The sequence below is a fragment of the Phalacrocorax carbo genome, chromosome 3 (genome assembly GCF_963921805.1).
Source record: "Phalacrocorax carbo chromosome 3, bPhaCar2.1, whole genome shotgun sequence".
Lineage (NCBI taxonomy): Eukaryota > Metazoa > Chordata > Aves > Suliformes > Phalacrocoracidae > Phalacrocorax > Phalacrocorax carbo.
Window position 1 is genome coordinate 26948549 of NC_087515.1, and position 24313 is coordinate 26972861.

Genomic DNA, 24313 nt, shown 5'->3' on the forward strand with positions numbered 1-24313 from the left:
AGAGCTTCAGAATTGGGCTGGAAGCTTTCAGAGATGTTTATAACAAATAGAATTCCAGACATAATTATAGTGGCATTGATACATATCACTGTACGAGTATTATTTGTAAACCACATCTCTCTCTGAGTCTTTCTGATGGGTTCAGAATAGCCATGCACAAATCAGGATGCTCATTCTTACTCCCTAATAATCTAAAAGCAGCATATAATTTACAAGGCTGTATGGAAAGTAGAGATAATAAAAAGGATAAAACCATCTGTACACTTTTAAACTTCTCTCTGGTTCTCAGATTTCAGCGTGTTTATATTTTATTGTGTCATCTTGTTTGGCTGCCATAGTTACACAATGACATTATGACAGGATTAAAAGACATGTTGGAAGGAATTAAAAATACTTGCTCCCTAGTTTGGTTGGCCCATAGGCAGAGAGAAATCAGGGGAAAAGGGAAGATATCTATCATTGCTTGCTTAAAATATTCTTTGAAAGAAATGCTGATGCGCAGACTTTCACTTATATAAGGAAGGTGAATGATTTAATCAGGTAATGATAGATTCAGGTGACATTTAGTGTTAGGTTCACTGGAGGACTGCCATCTTTGCACCAGAGCCAAGGCCCACAGACTATTGCACCAAGATGCAAGCTGCCACCCTATCTTTTGATAAAAAACTATAACCTTAGCTACCAGTAAAGATGCTGAAAAGCCATAAAATCTTACTTAATTTGCTTTCATTTCCTCCACAGAAATGATGTGCAGTATTACAGGAGTCAGCTTTGAGAGATGCAAATTAACCTTTGGAAACTACTTCAGTCAAGTGCAACTTCGAACCTAACTTTATGTTGCCCATTTTAAATGTCACCTTATCTGAAGTTACATAGCTAGTTCTAACTTTCCTCATTAAAACAAAACAAAAAAAAAACACCCCACAACATATTTACTCTAAGTGTTTATACATTCACAGATCAAATTGGGTCAGTAATGGGTAAATACTCTAAAGCGGGCTGAAAAACCTGAACACTGAAGGGATTAAAAACAACTTGGAGTAACCAAAAAGGTGAACAAAGTATAAAGTGGTTTAATCTAGCTCCTAGTTTGGGCAGGCTTTGAAGACCATAGGCACTCCATTACTGCAGAACTGTAGAGCTGAAAGCTCTTAAGGTGATCAGTATAAAATGAGATAGGAGACTTGGTCTAGTTCACGTAATGACCAAAAAGACAACAGTATTCCCAGGATGGAATTTTTTCTGTTAGGAGACATGGACAGGCGACAACTCTCAGGGATAAACCTCTTAAATGAGACAGTGAGGGTATGATTGCAGGGCTTCTTACTACCTATTGCTTTATTCACCCTGCATACAAACAGAAGACTGCTGTCTCAATACTGTTCATCCAACAGGTTTTCCTTGAAAAATAAACATATAAACAGAAAACCAGAGCTCAAGAAGTACAAGCACTATTGAATGCAAAATATTTTAGTTTTTATGGGGAAAATTCAAATGCTGTCCAAGGAAATAAGTAAGCAAGCTCTGACACTTTTGCAACAACCCTTACCAGGAAGGCAACGTATCAATACCAAGGCTTTTCACACTGCCTTTTCACACTAGTTTAAAGAGTCCAAAGAGGATAGTCCTGAAGATTTGGAAGGAGAGAGGACAAAAGTTGTCTAGATGCAGGCCATTGTTTTAGAAAGATGAAGGCTAAAATAAAACAAAATGGTAAACTGTCTTTGAATCATCCTTCTACTAAAAGCAAGGATACCATTTCAATCCATCTGCAGAAATTTTTAAGTTACAGGCACTGAGTGATTACATATTAATGCAAAATGTGTACTTACCAGTCTTTATGATAACTGAGCAAACAAAAATTGAGAAATGTATTTACATTGAAAATTCACTACAAAATATCTAGTAAGTACAAGACTTCTGTGCTGAACACAAGACTTCGCACCCAGCTGACAACTGAAAAACCTTTTTTACTCTCTTTTAATGAAAGCTTGGAGTTTTCAAGATAATACAGTGCACAGCAAAAACTGTGGAGATACCCTAGAAATCAATGGACCTATAACTATTTTTAGACATTGCTATTTTCTACTATCCCTGATGTTAAGCCAATTTTGGGGAGATTTGGCTGTGTATGTGTTTCTGTGAGACATTTGCAATCAGCCACCACGTAAATTATCCCAGAAGCAAACTGAGAGTTGCAGCTGAGTGAGTATTAGGCTGAGCAGAGAGAACATCCAGTTCTCCCATCCCTTATACGTCACAAAAGGAGGCAGAATGTCATTAGATTCTACTATGACCCAAGAAGACACTGATTTTATATATTGAGCTGGTTTTTTGGTAGGTTTTGTTTTAGTTTTTTAGGCAGGTAATTTCTTGTTTCTATTTCTTTCTAATATTATTGACTTTTATCATAATCTATGCACTCTTTACCACAGCCCCAACTGTATTTCTGTGAATATATATTAAAAAAAGACAAAATTACTCCTACCTATAATTCAAGACAGGGTTCATTTAAGCTCTTTACTTTTAAGAAAAATAGGAGGGATTGCAAGAGGCAGGAAGAAGAGGAGGAGAAATCCATCATCCAGGAGTGGGCATCTTTTAGACTAAATTGCTGTCATCTGAAGGGGAATGACAATCTCCTTTACCCTTAAAAACAGGTGTATACTCTACATTAGACTGAAATTTGCCTTGCATAAGGGACTACCAGGTATCCTGTGAGGCACTTCACTTCTGTCCTACGTAAGAAGGTGGTGGTGTACAGATACTGTGCTGGCTCTCTGAACAGCTGCCTGTAGCTTTCACCTACTGAGATTTCAAGACTCCTTTGAAATGGAAAGAATGGAAAGACTCCCATTGACTTAGTGGAAAGGACATCAGGCCTGACATGAACACAAGATGTGCTTCATAATGTAACTTTATCAGCTCAGCCTTGCTCTCAACTCAAGTCAGGGCAGTTTTACTCGTGGCTTTCAAGAGGAGTAGCGCTTAGATTCTACAAGTCTGAGCTAATTTAGTAACTCATGAATGATAAACAAGAAAGGTTTGGGAAGTCAAACATCCTTTTTCACTGAATCTATAATTAAGTACCCATCACAATGAAATTATTAGCATTTAAAATAAGCAAATCTTTGAGCCAAGGTATGTCATCCTTACATACGCACAGTTACAATATTTGCCTCTTCAGGTAGTCTAGTTTACTATTCTGTATTTATAAATTCCTTGGGGTTTTTTCTGTTTTCTTGTTTTCTTATTTGCAGTTATGCAATAATCAACTCATCTTAAAAACAAGCAGAGAAAGAATGCGATGTGGACCACGAAGTTAAATGGCACAGGGAAGAACAACCTCTAGGAACACTGGGACTAAATTCTACCATTTAAAGCAAAAACAAACAACAACAAAAAAAAACCCAAACAACACACACCTCAGGAGAATTATTCTTCATGCAAGCTTAAAGGTAGAATTTGCCCATTCAAAACATGAGGAGTACTTTTTTTTTTTCTTATATACTTCTTGCCACCTACCACAACCCATGGTTTGATTCACCAAAGTAACTCCCATTATTTTGGATGGTATCCGAAAACTCTTAGTAGTTGTGCCAGTTTAGTCAGCACCATTACTGAAGATGCTGCCATGACATTATGATGGTAACATACTTCCTATTATTAGTTTCTTCATTATTGCTTTTCCATTCGACGCTTGGTTTTGCCTTACTGCAATTTTTTTTTTTTGTCTTTACAGCAGTCACCTGCTGATGCAGCTATTGCTCTAACCGTGCTGAGAGTTTTTGCACAGCTGCCAGTTCTAACTTGAGCTGTGTGGCCAAGTCCAGGTTGCTAATCTGGAGAATGACGTCCCTGTCTTGTGCTTCCAAGCCCAGAAACTTGCTGTCTGTGGTGCGGTGTAAAATTGCAGGCTACCAATTACTGACAGAAGTCAACACTTCAATCAGTTAATGTTTCTGTGGCATTCTTTCATGCTCAAAATACAACTAAAATAATCGTGCATCAATTCAGTTCTGTAGAACAGCTATTGCACAGCAATTAAATACCATTTATAAAAACAGAGTTGCTAGTTGAAGTTGGTGCCTGAAGTTTAGCAACCAGAAAAACCAAACTGCTTCAGTGGAAACATTTTTTGAGCTTTTCTGAAAATGTTCTTGAAGGTCAAGTGAAATTACCTACCTCTTTGTTTACTTTTTCCAAAACAAAGACTTGAAATGAGCATACTGTTTCTGCATATGCACTCATTTTACATAGGAACCCAGTCCACTAAGAATCTTCACAGGTACGTTTGTTTACTGGTTTCTAACTTCGTAACACTCAGCTCCATTAAACAACTGAAGTCTAACATCTCTTTTTAGTGGCTATATGGCCATCATAAATGGGTACTTCATGCTGGCAGACAGGACAAATCCCTCAGTAGTAAAATGGATGTGAGAAGAATAAAATGGCCATTGCCTCAGCAATAAAAAATTAAACTAACATTAATTTTTCCTTCTTATTTTTCCATTAAATATGGAAGTACTCTATTTGAGAAATCTTGACCAAATGTTTCAGATTTTGGGTTATGTGAAATTACAGACTGAAACTAACTTTATGCTTCTTAACATAACTCATTTCTAAAAAGGAAAGTATACCAGCAGATTGCATTGTCTTTCCTGAGAATTCCAGGTGCTCAATATCTACGAAAACCAAGCAGGTTTTATCGAGGAGCTTAAATTTGGACTTAGCAACCTAATTTTAGTCTCTGAAGTTTGAATTTAATTTAATGTGACACTATATTCCTGTAGAGGCCAAGCTTGGCTTCATGTTCTTTAAATAAAGCACCTTCAATTTTACTTGAAAGGACAATATCTAAATCAAAGCAGAAGGGTTTTTTTGTCTTCTTTGGTTCTGAAGCTAGAACAAGTGGTCATGCAAATTATCCCGTTCATACTAATGTATGCCAAAATATGTGGTGTATTTGTAACAGGCATCAAGTGCAGATTAGTACAAAGTTCTGGGTAGAGACCAAAAGCTGCCAACTTACCTTGGAATGTGATCTTACAGATACTTGTTGAACCTGTTTAAGGTCACTGTGTATCATATGGGTGAAAGACCAGTTATTAATAAAATGATATGCACAAAGCACTACACCACTGCATTTTCTTCCAATCTTGCATGTGCTGGTGCTTTAACAAAAATAAACCGGATTTCAGTAACAATTTGAGTATGGTAGTGGTGTAACTAGGCGTAAAACCCAGGCACGATCCCTGTGTGCCAGCTACAAGGTGTGTTCACGAGGCGTCCATGCCAACCTTCAGAAAATAATCAGTTTTCTTTGCAACAGTTATTTATGGGAATCCATGACAAACTCATACAGAAAACAAATCTGAACATGCACCGGATGGCTCCAGTGTTTTTCTGTTTTTCATAATCAAAATAAATGTGGCAGTGGGCTTAACATGATAGAACTACCAAAGAAGCCCAAAGGGGATTCTTCATGAGTAACATCTGTAGGACCAAATACTATGAGGAATGAAAAAGTACAGTCTGAAGTCCTAACAGGATTTAGTCAAGGACTGTACTATTTCACCTTGAGCAAAAGGAAGAAAAGAAGTTTAAAGAATAACCAACCTTGAATTGTCCTCTTGAAGAAAGCCTTGCAGGCCTCGCAGGAAGCCACTCCATAGTGGTATCCTGATGCAATGTCACCACACACCAAACACAGTCTTTTGGGCATCGAGTTCAGCATATATTCACACTTGGTCTGTGAATCTTCAGCAATGGTACTGGAGCAGTCGTCATACCGTTTCCTGACCGGCCCGTTGCCCCCAAGCCCTGTGGCCGAAGGGTAGAGGGGAGGTGAGTCCAGCCCGTTCTGATGTCCATTCATGGTGGAACTGTAGCTCCCGCTGGCGTCTGAGGAGCCACCAGGGCTGTGGTGGTTGATGCTGTCCGTCAGAGAGGCAGGGCTCGACGGTTCCGTCTTGATGTACGACGAACAGCTAGAATCAATGTGTCGATCTTTGCTTGACATTCTGCAGAGAAGCCTGTAGTGGGGAGAGAGAGAAAGAAGAATCTGTGTATTAAAGACAGTGCTCTTTAAGGCTGCTCTGGAAGGGTTAGGGACTGCACATCATTCATTTATTAGTCAATACCTCTTGTTCTACATGAAGGTAATCAGCATAAGGGCATGACAGAGCTTTGTCAAAGCTCCAGACAGGCAGTAAACAAAAACTTTTAAGAGACCAAATCCGTCTGTTGTCCCCTCCACCTGCCCTCTAGGCTACTTGTCAACTTCACATCAACTCTAAATGCTGAACCTGTCATCTAGCAAGTCAAAAAAATTAAAACAAAAATGCTATTAGATGACTTGGCTATTAAATGTCTTCCTTTTTCCATCAGTACTTTCTTTCTGTAAATTCCATCATTATCAGTAACAAGTATTTCCAAATTTGATCACATGAATGTTCTGCTCTGTAAGTAATATTTGTCAAGACACTTGACTAAAACATGTATCCGTCATCTACCGATCTGATTGCAGAATTGAAGAGCAAGTCTCCCACGATCTTTTTTTTCCTTTATTAATATTGCTTTATTTTAGATATAGCTATTTAGTAACAGAGTAGCACATCAACTGGGAACTCTAACAAATAATTAAGGCTGGACTCCATTTTCACAAAATCTAAGTGAAATGGTTCATCAGCTCTGGCTGCATTTTTTTTCTAGCCTTTATCCTCTATAGGATCTCACATTTTACATGTTTCGTTCTTGGATTAAAAAAAATATATATCAGGAAATTTTAGACAGAAGTTCTCTCTTTCAGAAGGTAAGATTCTGTCTTCTCAGTTCTCATGTTTTCAGAATTAAGCACCTCAAATAAAACCATATAACGTTTGATCCGACAAATTAGTGCTTTCTGGGGGGGGGTGGGGGAATCTTCTTTGTCTATTCCATCCTCAAGTTTTTATTTTTAAACATATTTTAGGGAGAACAAGGGACAAAAATAATAATTAGTAAGCGCCAAATCAGATATTATCTTCATTCTCTACAGCTGTGATTATGAGACCACAGCAGCAAATGGCCTACCCAGCATTTTCCTGGCAGTACTCTCAGAAGCTGCCAAAGTACAGATGACAGTTATGAGCACTTCTCTAGAAACATTTTCAACAGAAAAGCAACTACCCAATAAGGCCACCCACCAGAGCTATAGGTTCACAATTTCAAAGCAAACACATGAGTCCAGACAATTTAACTGACTTAAGTTTCTAAAGTATTTTCTGAAATTTTGTCTTCACTTTTTTACCTTTTCATATTTTAAAAAATAAAAATAAGTTTCTACTTCAAGATCTGGAATCAAAATCATCAATGGAAAATAGACATAAATCCAGAGAGTTGCCTACCTTTCCAATGAGGGTAACTGAGATCAAAGCCTGACCCTTCATTAAAAATACCTGCTTAGGAAGAGATTTACCCTAAAATCAGTGCCCATGGATCTTATCTAGGGCTTCTCAATTGTTATGATTTTTACTGCAATATTCTGTTGAAAACAAACACCACATGAATTTGGAAAACAGCTTGATGTGCAAAAAGGTTACCCTCCAAACTTAAAATCAGTGCTTATTTGGGGAGGGAGGATAAGCAAGCTACCTGGTGCCAGCAAAAAACCCAAGGAAATCAGAAGGTTAAAGCCATGAAAATATCTTATTGCACTGGACCACCTGCTTGTGTTGTCCTTTCCTCAAGAACTGGAGGGGGGGAAATCCCCTTGCCAGCCTGCAGTAGCATGTGCCTTTTCTTCTGCATCTGCTGCCTTGTAGCCGTCACTGTTAATGAGTGCTGTAATTAATAGATAGCTCTCTCTTGTCTCTCTACTTGCACTCTGGGCTAAGCACTTTTCTCAAGTCAACGTTTGAAAGAAAGCGGGTCGGCACTGACTTACAGCAGCTCTGCGAATTCCTTTTAATTTAGAGCACTTTACACCACCACTCCACTTATTACCTTATAATTACTGGACCGCTCTCACATACATTATGATCTTAGACTAGAGTTAGAAGTTATTAGGGTACTAAAACATAGTGTCTCTCTGTCTCTCTCTCCCTTTCTTTGACACTGAATTTTATACAGCTACAATTAAAAATATCAATTAACTTTCACATTCTACCAACTTATTTTTTACATTGTTTCTCTATACACTAACATTCAGGTCCTTTTATTCACTAAACAGATACTTGGTCTTCTTTTCATCTCCCTGCTGCTAAGACTCCACACATGAAGTCTCAAAATACAGCACGAAGAGCCCCTGCCACTGCCTACAGTCTGTCATAACCAGCTTGATGGCACATTCCTATCTAACACTCCCACTGCCTATTTTTTCCTAATTTGTGCAATAATGAGCTCAAATGTCACCCCATCCCTTCCCAGAAAAAACATTTGCAATTAACTAGCTGTCCAAATGCATGTTGTCTTAGCCAGTGCAAAAGTGGATATCTCCCACTCCAAGCGGTCAGAACCAAAATACAACCTCACTTCTACAGGCATTAAAATCTGATCACCAGTGCTGCTTAGGCTAAAGCCAGTCTGCTGAAGCTTCTGGAGTAGCAGTTTCTGGTACTAACCAAGATAGAGCTGCTTTTGGCTACAGTTTAAACAGTACAGACTAGATTGGTGCATGCCGACAAAGCACAAATGCAATTAAAACATTAACCATTCCAAGGAAAAGCGAAAACAACAGCACCTGACCCTGAGAACAAAAACTTTCTCAATCTCCCGAAGAAGGTGAACCAGAGACAAGGCTGGGTACTAGCTGTGGGTGGGCAACAGACACCTACTGCTTTCACTCCTTCGTTACTGTACCACATCTGAATGAAAGTAATTCAAGAGCCACCTTATATGGATGGCAGGTGGGACCACCATCACATTATCATGCTGAACATTTGGAATAATGCCTAAGCTAGATCTGTAAAATTCCTCCCTCAGTTCCTTCCTAATTACTACTTAGCTCGTTACACTGAAGAATTCCTAGACACCATTGCATTATAGTCTAAAACTAGAGTTGGAGCTTAATTCTCTCTTCCTCTCTGTGTCTGAAATTCTACAGCTCTATTATTCAAGCCTGAAATATTCACAACTATCTATAAATTCAATTGTCAGCTGGTGGGTTTTATTCTAGACCTCACTTCAATCTAAAATTAGAGGCACTAAAATTCACATTAACTCTAAGAGGAATGTAGTGAAAAAGACTTTATTTCAAAAGAACACCTTTTTGTCAGAAAGAGCTATTTTCAAGATGATGGCTTTATCTGCATTCAAAGAGAATAAGCCCAATTCCACGTTGTGCTGTTAATGCAAAAATTTTAGGTCACTTTGGATTAATAAAAATCTAAATTTAGTTAAGGTTTATGAATAGAAATAACGTGTGTCATATAAAAACGTATGGTATTTATTTTAAAGCCTTGGTGGGGTTGTTTTTTTTCTTTACTAGATTTTAAGTCAAATAAGCATCAACTCCATTTGTGCTGGACTGTTCTCAGGTAAGTTTTCTAACAACTGGTAGCTCTCAGGTAAACCTTCCTTTCAGTAACTCCCTAAAGTAACTAACTGGCTCTAGAAGTATTTCCGTGCTCGTATACAAAAGAAGCTACATGCAAGCCTTGAGTAAAATGCAACATATAGCATGACTCTTCATCTCTCTACTAAATTTGCTTCACAACTTCTTTGTTTAAGACCTGAAGCCAGTGTCTGCTGGCATAAAGGTACAAAGACAGAGCACTTCAATATGCAACTCCTGCTTTAAAATGGTCTTAAACAATAGCAAATAAATTGTAATGCTATGTGCTTATGAAAGGTTGAATATATTAAGAATTTATTAATGCAATCACACTCGTACTTCCATCTACCTGCCACATTACTAATGATATTGACAGTGCTGACACTGGCTAAATCAGTATCAATATACAAGTGGAGTGCAAAAATTAACTGCATCTGATTACAGTATATAACCTTAAAACGGAAAGCCTTCCCATTCGAGCCACTGGGAGCTCCTTATATTCCATCCATACATGCAACTGGTTCAGAAAGCTACTTTTCCCTCATCTTCCTTATTACTGATACCCAAAGGAGGTCAAAATAACATGACAATACTTCATAATTTGTGAACATGTTCCATGCTCAGTTTTCAAGTAGGAAAAGCTCTGCTTATAGCATCATTCACCACTTCAGAGCTGTGCTGATGGTTTCAGTGACAGTAATAATTAGTCACAATAATTAGAGTGAGCACCTTTATTACAGACCAACACAAATGTCCACTTTTACCTGCACATGAAGTTTTTCTTTTCTTGAAGAGAGAATTACCCTATTTCCATAAATGTCAGAATAGGTTGTTAGCAGCTGACATTTTTAATGACAGCTACTACGTGGGAGCATCAGCCAGGCAGGTGTTACTATGCACACCTAGGTACTTTTTATGCTAACAGTACAATCCATCTGATTTTCCTCCAATACATTCCCCTAACTCACACAGATGCCAACCAAAAAGGTCTTAACTTGTTATCCTCATACTTCAACTATGAAAACCAATGAATGAAAGAGACACAGTAAGTCTGTAGCAGAGTCAGGAATGGAAGCCAGCTCCTTGCTTTGACTATAAAGCCCACATTTCCTTTCAAATACAGTGCTTACTTTCAGTATCATTTCACAGGTCTACACCGAAATCAGTAGACAGAAAACAGTGCACCATGTTCCAGTGATTTCTCATACTCTGCTTCTCTGAACCTAAGAGGGAAAAAGTGTTTGTGTGGAAAGAAGTGAAAATGTTGCTTCTTGCACCGACGCCCACGAAAACACCTCAAGACTTTCACCGGGTCCTGATAAAGAGCTGAGTAACAATTTCAGCCGAGCTGCTTTACACTGAGCATTTTTTTTCTGCTTCAGCTAATTGCACTCTAGTAGAGTGGCAAAATGTGAATCACTTAGTAGGAAAATGGGCACCAGCTGCTATTGTCAGAGAATGGAGATGCCAAAGAAAAGGAAAGTGACTGAATGAAGTGTCATGTCAGAAATCAACGGTGCAACGTGTGATTTGAGAAAACATGACTACTTTACAGAGACAGGGTGTCATTATGGCATCACAGTAATACGATGCTTTGACAACTGCTGGGTCTAACATATCATCATTGCATTAAAGGTGCACTGGCTTAGTTGGGGGAAGGAAAAGAAAGGATTTCTTCTTTTAATAAGAAATATCGCAAGGCCTGCTTTGTTAACCTAGCAGATGAGATCATTAATTGTAAAGGATTGCTAATCTTTTCCCCCACTCACACAAACAAAACTATTATGCATTAGGTCTTCACTAATGAACACACATGTCCAACCATGTAGCAGATAGTACCCTGTGCAAAACAGAATGTTTGTGGTGGGGTTTTTGTTTGGGCTTTTTTTTTTTAACAAAGGTGGAATGTTCTCGATTTTTGTAATTTCTTCTTCCTTTTATGTTTTCTTGAAACCTTCACCACATCACCTTGGTAAGGGAAAGCAAACCAAGCCAACAACTTCTTCCAGAGCAGCTGTCATAGCCACTAGCAGCCACAACAGAAGCGGCAATGCTTGAAGCCATCCTGTTGTTACCAGCAGTGGCCTGAGTTAGCTGATGATTGCTGACAGAGGATCCAGCTTCCCAAACAGTTATTATTGCTCTGTATGCAATCTACCAAGCTCTGCTAAAGCACTTCCTACACACAAGGCAGTGGAAGGCTATACTACTGTGTGGTCGTTTTCAGTTTAACAAAACAAGCCATTATCTGAGGCCCTTCACGTTTGCACCTAATCCGAGAGGCTGCACTTTCTTTGTCTTCTGTACTGCTTTTAAAAAGGAAAATTTTCAAGTGGCTGGCTTGAAGACCCTCCAAAACGAGAGGAAATTATTTTAACCTCCCCTCCCTCTCCTCCAGTATATAAATATTCATTATTGCTTCCCTTTCTATTTCACATTGATTCCCTGTGCTTCCTGGTTGATAAACTTTGTTAACAAGAAGGAAATGATCCTGAGATACCCCAATGTGTTGCAAATTATCACTGTTGACAGCTTCTACATTTAAGGATTACATCTGATGCAACAATGCATACTAGTGTCATTTATCTTTAGCTCATTTCCTTGGACCTATTTCAATTGAGGGTGAGCATCTCTTGTTTATAGCTCTAAATACTGTAAGTGAGCAACTGGCAAATCAATAAAACTGTTAAATGCATAATAATACTGTGTAATTACTTACATGATGTTTTGCATAATTAACTGTCTGAGGTGTTCCTCGATATAATGGATACTCAGAGTATGGAATAACCTATAAGCCTATAAAACATACCCTGTTTATATTAATAGAAATTATGTTTAAAACTCTCATTTTAATAATCCAAATCAGGCTTTGGCACTATATGACAGAAAGCCTTCCTTTCCTGCCAAGTCTTAATCAATTCTTATGGCATTACTTCATAACTAACGTGATATTTCACTGATGATGACTATTACCCTGATTACTTGGAAGTAACGTAGTAATAGCAAAAATACACTTAGATTAAACAAACTACTGCTATTTAATCAATACTATTGAGACAAACTAAGTGTTTTAATAAGTCTGTATAGATGCACTAATGCTGGTTTAATTAAATGTATCCTTAGACATGTACAAGCTCTGCAGCATACAGATCCTATAGTTTGACAGACCATAACATTACTCTTTCCAATTTAAAAGCTGAAGCATTTATAGCCAACAGAATTTAAATCTTTTCAGACTGCAAAATGATTATTCTTTACATCAGGTACTCTTTTGGGAACAAAAAGTAAACAGGGAAGAATACTCAAAAAGACCTTGCACCTTTGAGCCAAAATACCAGACATCTGAAGAGGCGCCAGCCCTCAGTAACGCACTTGGCCAAGTGTATCCAATATATGTCACTGCAACACACTCACAAAAACAAACAAAACCCCAAAAAACCTCCAACTGAAAGGCAAAAAATAAAGCCAATATAAAAATCACAAAACTGACCTTTACTTTTGCATCTTTTGCACAAGAAATATCCTATTAGCCATGTTACGCACTACTACTAGCAGGCCATCACCACAGAAAGTTTCCTCCAGAAAACACTTGCCTGCTTCTACAGATTTTATGTACTTCAAGTAGACAAGAAACCTTTTTGGTATGCTGTGATGATTCAGTTTTCAAATACTTTAAAAAAAATAAAATAAAAGGGGGAGGGGGGAAGTACTGAAAAGAAGGCAACACGAGAAATAGATGGCACTCTAAATGAAAATCATTTCCAGAATGCCTGAAAGTTCTATATGAAAAATAAAAAGTATGATTTTGTATTTTGTGTACATATTATGGTTCTGGTACAACTTAAACCTCATTAAACACTTCATATTCCTACTTAATTTTTAAGTTTCTCCTGCATTTCTAACATTTTTACAAAGTTAGAACTTGACTGTTGAGTTACAACCATGTTGTTAGAAAACTTAAGACCTACCTTCTCTCATTTACTGGTTTCTAGCCTAATGTTACCTACTTTTTGTTGTTACAGTACTTAATATGCCTCAAACGAGTCAGCTCTTCAGTGCCTGGAGAGCTGCACAACTTATACTAAGAAACTTCCCATGCCCAAGCAGTTGCAACCAAAAAGCTATGACATGACTACTAGAATGACGGCCAAGTTTCATCATAGGCAAATCAGTATATTGATCAGGAAGAGTAAGATTTTATTCATCTGTTTTCAAACTGCAGCCTAACACTTTTAATTCATCTACATCACATGTTGGAAGGCAGCAAATCTCTGGTGAAGAAGTTATCTGTTTTTCTGTGATGCAACATCATTTTACTTGTGGTTATACTCCAGTGGTATCAGATGCAGTCCACCTGATGTCTCTAGCCCCCAGAGGACACAGTAAGTGTCAAGGAGTCGTCTAACTATTAATTGTGAGGATTCTTTTTATTAAGAGAAATCAATTGAAATAGCAAAAGAAAATAAAATGCTACATTCAACTACGTCAAGGGAGAAAACAAAACTACAAAAATAAGTACAGATGTATTCAAGAACATAACAGGCTTTCTAAAGAGGGATTATTTTGAAATGATTATAGCATCAAAAGCAGTTACTTGCACCAGTCAGAAAGCCAGTACTACAGATTAGAGAAAGAGACAGAGCTGTCATTCATCACTTTCCAAAAGGAAAAAGATGACCAAAAAAATGCCTTCAGTCTCAAGAGAGAGTTGAAGTTTGCATCATCAGATGTTTCACAATTTCTAGCAGCCATTTCCTTCCATCACTGAAAGGCAGAGTGTAGGTGTGTGCACACAGTGTACCTGCCCCCTGATCCAGCTCCCTCACTGATTTTCTGCAGATGTGTAACAGAAGAATTACAATTTGCCAGCCAAGCTCTGTTAAATTGGAGAAGCGATTAGAAAGAACATACCAGAAATAGTATCAGAGAGTGAGCGTCTTAAAAGACTCAGGACTAAAACTTATAAAGCAAGTGATCCTTCTCCCACCCCCTCACTCAGCTGGCTCCAGAGTGTGTCCTGTCCTCCCAGCCACACGCCACCGGTTTTAAATCCCCCCAACACATACATGTGCGCATGCACAAGCAACCAAAAAGCTACTTGGAGAGTTGGAAAATGACGTTTTCCTGCAATCAGTGTTTAAGTGAATGTTTGTCCCAGTGTGTTACACCATGCTGTCAGCTAGCAGCAGGGAGTCGTTGAGTTGTTACTACATTTGATTTGACTGCCAGTAGGAAGCTTTATTTCTACCAACTGTTAGTTGCCAGCTCTAAGGATCTTCTCTTACTTTGAGAGGTTTTTATTTTTTTTTTTTTACATTTAAATATAGTCCATTATTTTTCTCTTTCGCTCTGAGGACTTTCAGTCTCCGGTAGAAGCATCCACGCGTCTCCATGCATCATAGCAGTCTCTTTGCTTATACTTACTGCCTTAAACACAAAGAAGTAACTGTATTAAAGCAACTATAAGTCGATCCTGACACACATCGGGAAAGTGATTTTTACATCTGGACACCTGAGTGAAAGGTGCAAAGATGAGTATTTACATAAGCAAACTGAAGCAGGGGAATTTTATTCTGATCTTTTCCAAAAAATGTGGGATTACAGACTGGAGAAATCGGTATGGAGAGATTACCTGGGTGGATTTTCCTTCCAAGGACAGCATTTGTTACCCAGATCTTTATATGCTTCCCAGAGTCTTTCAGTTTCCTTGTTTATTATTCATGTATATCCTGAAAGGCTTCTCCTCTGTCAAACAAGATCCTATAACTTTAACAGTTGTTTACAATGCTTCCTCTTCCTACACAATAACGATGATTTTGATAATTAGGATCTAATTATAATGGATCTGACAACAACTTCCAACAACGAAAAGCATCTTTAGAAAAATGAAAGCATATGCATGAATAGTGCAGGGAGGTGGGGTGGGGGAGAGAAATACATTCCTATGAGACAGCCTGAGAACTCAGGCTGAATGGAAAAGTAATTAACACTAAAGAGCTAAAACTGTAATTAAAGAAAATTTCATTAAAGGGAGGCAGGTGATTCCACTTTCCTAAATATGACAAGGTGCTGTATAAAAATAAAATAGCAGCCGGTTTCAGTGAGTGGAGCAGGAAAGCCATGTCTTTAACCAGATCAAATTCTCGAAATTGGCTGTCAAGACGGGATTGTTGTGATTTATACCCGTCTATCAAGCACATGAAAGAGAGAGACAGGAGAGGAAAAGAGGCAAGCTGCTGTCGCTTCCATTCGCAAAGCACCTTTAATTTCCACGGCACCATCTGTTACCAAATCTAATTCACATTCCCTCCTAATCTGGTTTAGTTCTGTAATACTAATTCTTCCACTACTCTTATACACATCACTCTCAAGAAAAAGCTTTGGTTCTGGGTTGGTAAAAAAATTTAGTATTATACAGTTCAGGTTCTGGTGACTTAAGTGAAGCATGCTGCCCATTAAAATGCACTCCTGGTGAAAGGATTTGTTTCCAGTCAGTGCAGAGATACAGAATTGCTCGTGTTTGAAAAAAGTCATGGGGGGAGGAGTGGAGAGGAGAAGAAGGGGAGAAAGGGGGGGGGGGGAGGAATCACAGCTGATAATAGGAATGTAGGCTGTGGACATGAAAGCAGAGGTTGTCATAAAACACAATTGTTGTCAAGTTTAGTCACTTTCAGTACTGGCTATAAAATCACTTTGTCACGGTCTCATATAGAAAGCTTCAAACTGTGTTTTTGCTAAGGAAACTAAAAGGAGTGAAATGTAAGATTCTATGAGGGAGAAAATATTTCTTTCAAATTCTGAAATGCAAACATCCATAAGAAACCAAAAAGGTAGGGACAAAAATTGTAAGTGATTTAAAAGAGCGTCCTGAGTGCCAGTATTTCACCAAGGGCCACAGTCTTACTCTTAGCTGTGTGACGATGACAAAAATCCTAATAATTTCTGTGACTTGGGAACAAAGTAAGGGACCACACCTTTCCTGCAGCTACCCTATTTCAGACAGGCATCTACTGGGTCTAGGGGTGACTCAGCTTTCTTCTTGGTTCCCACCCAGAGCTCCTTGACCAGGTCCTCTTGAAATCAACATAAAAAGAAAAAAGAGAGCTAGACAAATATTACTAATGTTATCATACTATTTACTAATAAAGCTGATATTTGATTTATTGATTTTTAACACAGATCTTAAACTGCATTTCCAGGGAGTACCACTATCTTACATATGAACAAAACAAGACACAGAAAGGTGAAGAGTTGCCTAACGCAGCTCCACAGGCCAACAACATGGCATGGAACAGAACCAAGGTTCTGGGGAATCACAATCCAGTATATTTTGCCTTATTTCTTAGGGGTTTTTTTCTTCCATGGCTTTGATGAACGCATACCTTAGAAGTCTAAGCATTTATTTCTAAGAAGGGAACTTGCCTTCCCAGAAATGAGACCTTTGTTATTTTAAATATATAGTTTTTTCTAAGCGGGAAACTTATTTTAAGGCTAAATTAAAACATTTAAATGTTTAAATTAAAACATTAAAATGTTTATTTTTCCATTAAAGTAATCCCAATTTCTTTATGTGTAGCCTTCCCAAAAACAAAGCCGACGGCAAGAACAGCTTTAGCCAGCACACAGGGTAATGTGTGAGCAATGTGTAGCTGCAAATAGCCCAAGGTTTTTATTTTTTTTTTTTTAACTATTTGAAAGAGAAGAGGCAGACAATATCAGGAAAAAAAAAAAAAACTTTGATAGAACAGTAATATTCTACAAAATACAAAAAGGAGTACTAACTTTCATTATATGAAAGTCATGCATAACCAAATTCCTGGCAAAAGAAAAGATTACAAATTTGTAACTGCTGTGAAACATCCATGAACAGAGATGTCAGCTCTAAAGAGGAACATGAATTCTGCAGAAGTCTCCTACTCCAATATCATTGCTTGATTCACAAATTGCTTAATTCTGGGTAATTTTATAAACGGTGTTGGGTTTGTTATTTCAATAGGAAGTGTAAGTAAAAAACCAAAATCAAATTTGTTCCAAATACAACACATCTGCCACTCATTGTGGGTCAAAACCTTGGGTAAAGGGGAATAGACCCAGCAACTCTGATGCTCTGCAAATTTATACTAGCTAATGGTGTTATCCCCTAACCCAGTCTGTGATCTCAGAGGTTCTAAGGTCCTGATATTTCAATATGCAAGATGCAAATGGATTACCATATCCCACTGCACCCAAGGAAAACCACACTGACATCAAAGGACTCAGAGGGCATAACAGTCTATACATAAAAAAATATACGCATGGGGCGGAGGGGTGTGTTGGTTTTTTGAGTTATTTTATTTTATTTGGGGGGGGGGGGGGGGTTGTTTGGTTGGTTTGGTTTTTTGTTTGTTTTTTACACCAAAGCATTTGAGTGATAGGAGCCCTTCCCGTTAACGCACAACATTTCAATTTCTACACCATAAAATCCCTCACCATTTGTAAATGAAAACTGTAAGAAAAAAGAACAACTTCCTTTGAATTCTTAGTCTTTGTTTATCTATCTTGATTCTGGAAGCACTGGAAATTAAAAACAGGCAAAACAAATAGTTGAGTATGCTACTTGGGTATGGTACTGATGACTGAATTCATCACATGCTGAGAGAAATCAGAGCATTTACAGAAGCAAAACCTATGCAGCTTAAGTCTATTCTAGTCTGTCTTGGATTTTAATGTGTGATTACAGATTTTTAAAAATAAATAAACAAACCTTTGGCTTTTCACAGTTCCTTGTTCTTCACATATTACTATGTGTAATTCAAACCTATTTATGCCACTGGGTTTACATGTCAGAGATTTGCCTCTGGATATAAGCAGCAAAGGTCAGGAAGTAATGGCTTTCACTTTTAAAATGTTTGCATGACTCCAGTAAGTTTGCAGGATTAGCTTTTCACAAAGTCCTAACATGGTTTCTATGCTCTTATCTTTTGCCTTTTATTTTGGCAGGAGTCACAGGGAGAAAAGAAGGAAATTCAGCATATTCCAGAAGAATTGTCGAAAGTAACAAGTGTGTACCAGCCCAATTATTACATTCAGAACAATGAAGTTCTACTTGTAATTATAAAGCAATCATATCAATATGTTGCAGTTATTACACACTGAACCTGTAGTCATCTCTTCTCTAAGAAGTCAGAGAGGCTTGTCCAAGAAAAGCTTTATATGAACAGATCAGCATTAACTACTCCATATTGCACACCACAAATTTCAGCTGTATTCTAATGACAGAATTGCTTTAATTATTTCATCAGTATAAAGTCTGGATCAAATATTTATTTCTTGTAGATTTAAAAGTTCTGCTTAAGCTGACTGTCCTTGGGTAAGCAATAAAAGACAGACTGGCCTGAAGATAGCACTGCCTGCCACCATTAAACTAAATTAAAACTCGTGTTTTATCCTGAGAAGTTTTGTGCCTCGCTAGTTTCAGCACAAGTTCAGGCTGCTCAGCAAACTGAGAATCAGCCCTGATCAGTTAGTGGGAATGCATTAAATGATAATTTTACCAGATTGGGCTTTACATTTTACATCACTATAGGACTAAGGGCCAGAATAAAAATCCACTTGCATTTCACTAAGCATCTGCCTAGAATATACACCAAATCTGCTCCATTCCTTCACTGGTTCTTGACACAGTAGAGGGTCTGAGAGGAACTGAGTCTTTATATTACCATTGCTTCACAGGATGAATAGCCTGGAGTTCTAAAAAATAAATTATGAGCAACCAAAATAACGCCAATATACTCAAAACTTTAACTCCCCATAGTTGGAAGCTTTATAAACTGAGGGTGTTTGTGGAGATCGGCCTGAACAGCTAAAGAAGGCCACTCTCATCTACCCCTGGATAGCTGCATCAAACATACTGTCAAATCCAAAACAGGACATCAGCTGAAACATCCATCACAGGACAACAAATAATGATCGCCAAATGATGATGTGGGATTGGCTGACTGTACATTATACGGGCATGGTTATCCTACAGGTTGTATTAAATATGAGAGCCTAAGATTTATGTTATGGGTGATAAGGCCAAGAATGCTGTAAAAGTGAAAAAATATGGCAACAGTATGCAGTACATCACTACTAGGATAATTATTTATATAAAAAGTTCCCATTCTTAGACTTCCAACATGTGGGGATAAAATTCATATATTCAAAGAAGACATAATAATAACCTGTCAGCTTGTGGTGACGGATATGTTTTTAATCCAAACGACCAGAGTCTCCAGTCTACCTGTCATAAAGGGACACGAAAAATTGAATATTCCTTTCATAATTCTTTAAGTTGAAAGGGAAAAACACAGAAGCATGATAAGTGGATCATTCCAGTGGACAGATGGACAGGCAGTAGTAAAATGTATGAATAAAAGGCACTGTTCCTTCACTAATGCTATTTTCACTTGTTACAAGCTGCAACTCACAGACAGGTAAGGTATTCCTTCCTTTGACTTTTCAAGTATACCCCTATGTATTCCAAGTTATATTCCATCCAATAAGAGATTGCTATAAACACTAAGAAGCATGTTACACTATTTAGGTGTTATTTGGAAGCAATCCTGCACAAACTAGTACCAAAGCACTACTTCACGTGCATCTTACTGACTCGAGGTACTAGCCCACAAATGTCTCCTGTTTTTAAATCCTCTGCTACTGGGAAGGAGTATCCAACCTGTATATTTTAATTTCTAAAATTCACTCAAGGAACACTGGCAGAAAGTTAATCAACCTATCAGTCCTTTCGGATGCAGAAGGAAAACTACACCGCCTGTTCCTCTTCCCTCCACCCATCAGACATACAAACCCACACCACATTTGCCACAACTCTTCCCCAGCCTGCATTCTTCCGGGGCAAAAACAACAAAGAAATTCAACTAAGTTAATTTTAAGTGCTGAAAATGTAGGCAGACTGCTCAGTTATTTCATTTTAAAAGATCTTCATTTTCCCATCTGTGTTATGGCAATTTTATTACACATTCGGCAAATTTACAGTAACAAGATGTTCCCCTGACAAATTAATCACTTTCCAAGCATTTTATCATATAAATAAAATATCACCTCAAGAGAGAAAATCAGCTCAATCAGTTGATTTAACCCATCTTTCGGGGAACTCGTCTGAAACAGATTGAGCGCATTTTTCTGAAGAGTGACTGTGCACACATCCTCCTGGACTCCCAGCTCATATGGTGAGGTTTTTCCAAAAGAAAATGTTTAAGACTAGCTGAAAGCATGCAAGATTCTTACTGCAAGAACTACACTGCTGCAATGACGGACCTTGATCAGGAATAAACACAGACTCATTTAGAAGTCGGTACAGCCTTTAACTGGGGAATTCCACCTCCCCTTAGATCACTGATAACTATTTCTGCAACACTTCTCCGGTGTTTTGCAACAATCATAATACAAGAGTAAAATACCCATAATTTTTAATAATCTGCTCTAATGTTTTAAGAATCTCACAATGAAGTAACACAGCTGAAACTCCAACCAGTTTTGCAGCCAACGAAACTTACGTTTTTTTCCTTGGCTTTTTAAAATTTCCCCAGTGCTCTCTGCTCATTTTGTGAAGTAAATTTTGGTTTTATGCAAAATATTAGACTGGCAACATTAGCAATGCGATATATGAACAGTAGAGAAGTGGGTTCAATTCAGGTTTTCCCAAACTAATCTTTAAAACAACTCAATGCCTTTCTGGAGAGAATCTGTCACTGACGCAATTTAACCTCTCTGCCATTTAACCCTTCTCCCTCTGCCCTGCTCCCCCCATTTTCCTTCCGATTCGGGGATTGCCAACAACAAGCATAAACAAGAACAAGAAGGACTACTTCTGTTTATGTTACTAGAATCTAAAGTTGTTAAAGCCAAAAAATTTTAGCCAGGTGTTTTATTTTTTACCTGGAGTTAGTAGTACCAATACAGGCTTTTTTTCTTTATTCCAACTCTCTAAAGAAACATGATAGCAAATCACCCTTTTGCCAGAACAACCACCCCGCCAGACAGCACAGATACATAATTCTTGCAACATGACTATACTCTTCAATGAGATATTTACAATATTCTCAACAACAAAGTTGTGGGTGTCAAGGAAAAGAGAATTCACACACCTAGACAGTCTTTTCATCCCCTTTACTCCCTCAGCAAATACTAACTTTACCTCCCAAATACTAACATATGGAAACCACATATAACAACACAATTCACTAACCTACAAGCAGGAAAACAGTGTGCTTTATGAAACACTATCAAATAGCAACATAAATGCTAGTATTTGCTACTTAGCCCATATAATTAATAATGCTGTAAATAGTCATATCAATACAAGTCATCAGTATTAAAAGCTGCAAGCTCTGCAAAACCCTGAACGGGTTAAGTGTTATCAATAAAGAATGTTTAGATGAACAATTACGAATTGACATACAAATATAAAATTCCACACCCTACATGTATATTTTACCTGCTGACACATTCCTGGTTTAGGTACTTTATAAAAGAAAAGAAAAGAAAACTACTCTTAGAGCTCATGAAACACACCAAAGAATTCCAACCATAGGTCAGAGCAATTTCAGATCTTTAAATGGATGCTGAAATAACGCATATTTCTAAAAGACTTGGAGCAGCTGGATCCTTAAGTCAGTGGAAGATATTCTGTCTTTAACCAGTACACACAAATCAACCATTTTTATCTAAACATAACTGAAAGCAGTGCTTTCCTTGAGCTTGAAGTGTGAAGTTCAAACTCCATGATGAGAAAAAGTACAGGGAGAAGATACTAGTTCCTCCTAACTTACATCTTTAAAATAGATCAAAATCCAGTGAGTTGCAGTGATGTTAGAATACAACTTCAAATCCAGATTCTGCTAGATACTGAAGACGCATGTGCCACTGCAGCCGCTGTGGAAGTGAATGAATTCGATTCCGTGCAGTAAACACACAATTGCTCTCAAGATTCCACTCACCTGGTTACAGGATCTGGCCAGCACTTTATAAAAACTTACGCGATGTTCACACCAAAGCATAACAATACACAGCCATTCACAAAATAAGGGCAAATCTTGTAGTCTTCATGTAGGGTAGAAAGCTCCAGGATGAGAAGCAACCTCAGAGAACATTGGGTGTTCCTTATTTAAACCAAATTCCTACTAACCACCATTTATTCTGCCAATATCTAACTGAGGCAAAGTGTCTCCATTTGGTACATCTTTCACAGCCTGCTGATGGACTACAAAAATTCTGCACAGGGCATTTAGCTGCTTTGGCCTAAATATTTGAGATGCATTGAATTCCTTCCGCTGGCCTTTAAATTAAAAATTAAACTCTTCTTTTGAAAGTCATGTCCTTGTAGTTCTGAAATGGCCACTAATCGTTTTATACACCATAAAATACTTTCATCGGTTTTTTCCCCCTGCAATTGTTTCCTGATTCACCACAGAACATATACTGTACTGGAGTCAATCTACAGGGAGAACAAGAACTCAAAGACCTGGAAAGTTAAGAACACAGAGTTTAAGTTACTTTCAAAGGTTAAATTAATCTTCATCTAATGGGGGGGATCACATTTTATGTGGAAGACTGATATTCACACCGACTCTAATACTTTAAAATAGTCTCCAGGATCTCGACTTTTGCAAACAAAAGCTCTTCAATCTGAGCAAGATACAGGACACAGAACCTTTTAATGTGAAAGATGACAAAGTGGATTATTGGTTAGTTACAAGTGCCAGCAGGGTGATCCATTACCATGGACGTTCTACCACAAGTACACGATGTCACCTTAATAGTAGCTAGAGCCTTATTGGCTTAAAAAAACGTAAAAAGGGGTTTGCATGTGAATTGAACATAATAGGTTTGACATGGACTAACCTTAAAGAATCCAATCCACTCAAATCCCTTTGAAGGCTGCAGCTGAATTTCATGCAAATCTTAGAGAAGTAGCCAGGCTGTTGGGACTTCAAGATGCTGTGTCCCTTTCTTCTGCAGATCTAAAACCAGGCAAAACAATGACACAAAACCCTCCCACAATTTCAAGGATACGTCCTAAGATGATCCTGGTTTTATTCTTTGGCCCAGGAAAGTTTGACATTTAAAATTAGAAAACAAGAAGACTCTTACATCAGGAAACATATCCAAATATGAAGCCAATCTTTTGCTTTTCAAACACAGCATTGGAATAATGTTTCCTGCATTAAAAAAAAGTTCTGACACGACACAACTATTGTTAAAATGTTTGGAATAGAATTGATTCAGATTAACTTACTATGTTCAAATCTAGCACTAACAATTTTTATCTTTTTTAAAAATAATTAAATTTTAGCAATAAATAATCCACCATAGTGGTCATTTTGAAATTCAAACACGCAACTATAAAATAAATTTATTCATTTTTTCAAGACCATTGTAACAATATGAAATTCTGTTTGCTCATCCGCATTAAAAATATCTAAAAATATTTAAGTTTTCTATGTACATTTACATAGGCACAAAAGCATATTTTTCTCTGTATAACAATTTATTCACTGAAAGCAGGGAAAATTATTTGTTTGATGACTGGATTTAATCTTCACCTGATAAACACGAGAGGAAAGGAAAAGCATTTGTCAACTGCTTTTCCTCTTAGAATAAAGTACAGATGACTACAAATGCAACTAACTATATAACCAAATCAAAACCACACAGTGTGTATAAAGCACTGACTATGCAAAGTAGTTATAAATTCTTGGTTAACAAAGGGCACAGAAAGCCCTTAAAGGAAATATT

General features: G+C 37.7%; 1 protein-coding gene across 22 annotated transcripts in view; it reads right to left on the reverse strand.

The window, feature by feature from the left end:
* The window catches only part of ESRRG (estrogen related receptor gamma), a 404109-nt gene that overhangs the window by 123035 nt on the left and 256761 nt on the right, over positions 1 to 24313 (reverse strand). For 18 of the 22 annotated variants that reach the window (XM_064446250.1, XM_064446244.1, XM_064446246.1 and 15 more), the window contains one exon: positions 5620 to 6035. In XM_064446250.1, the coding sequence (XP_064302320.1) occupies positions 5620 to 6035 (416 nt within the window). Of the gene's footprint in view, positions 1 to 5619; positions 6036 to 23419; positions 23539 to 24313 lie in introns of all 22 variants that reach the window. The other 4 variants (XM_064446248.1, XM_064446247.1, XM_064446241.1 and 1 more) reach the window with 1 other exon arrangement.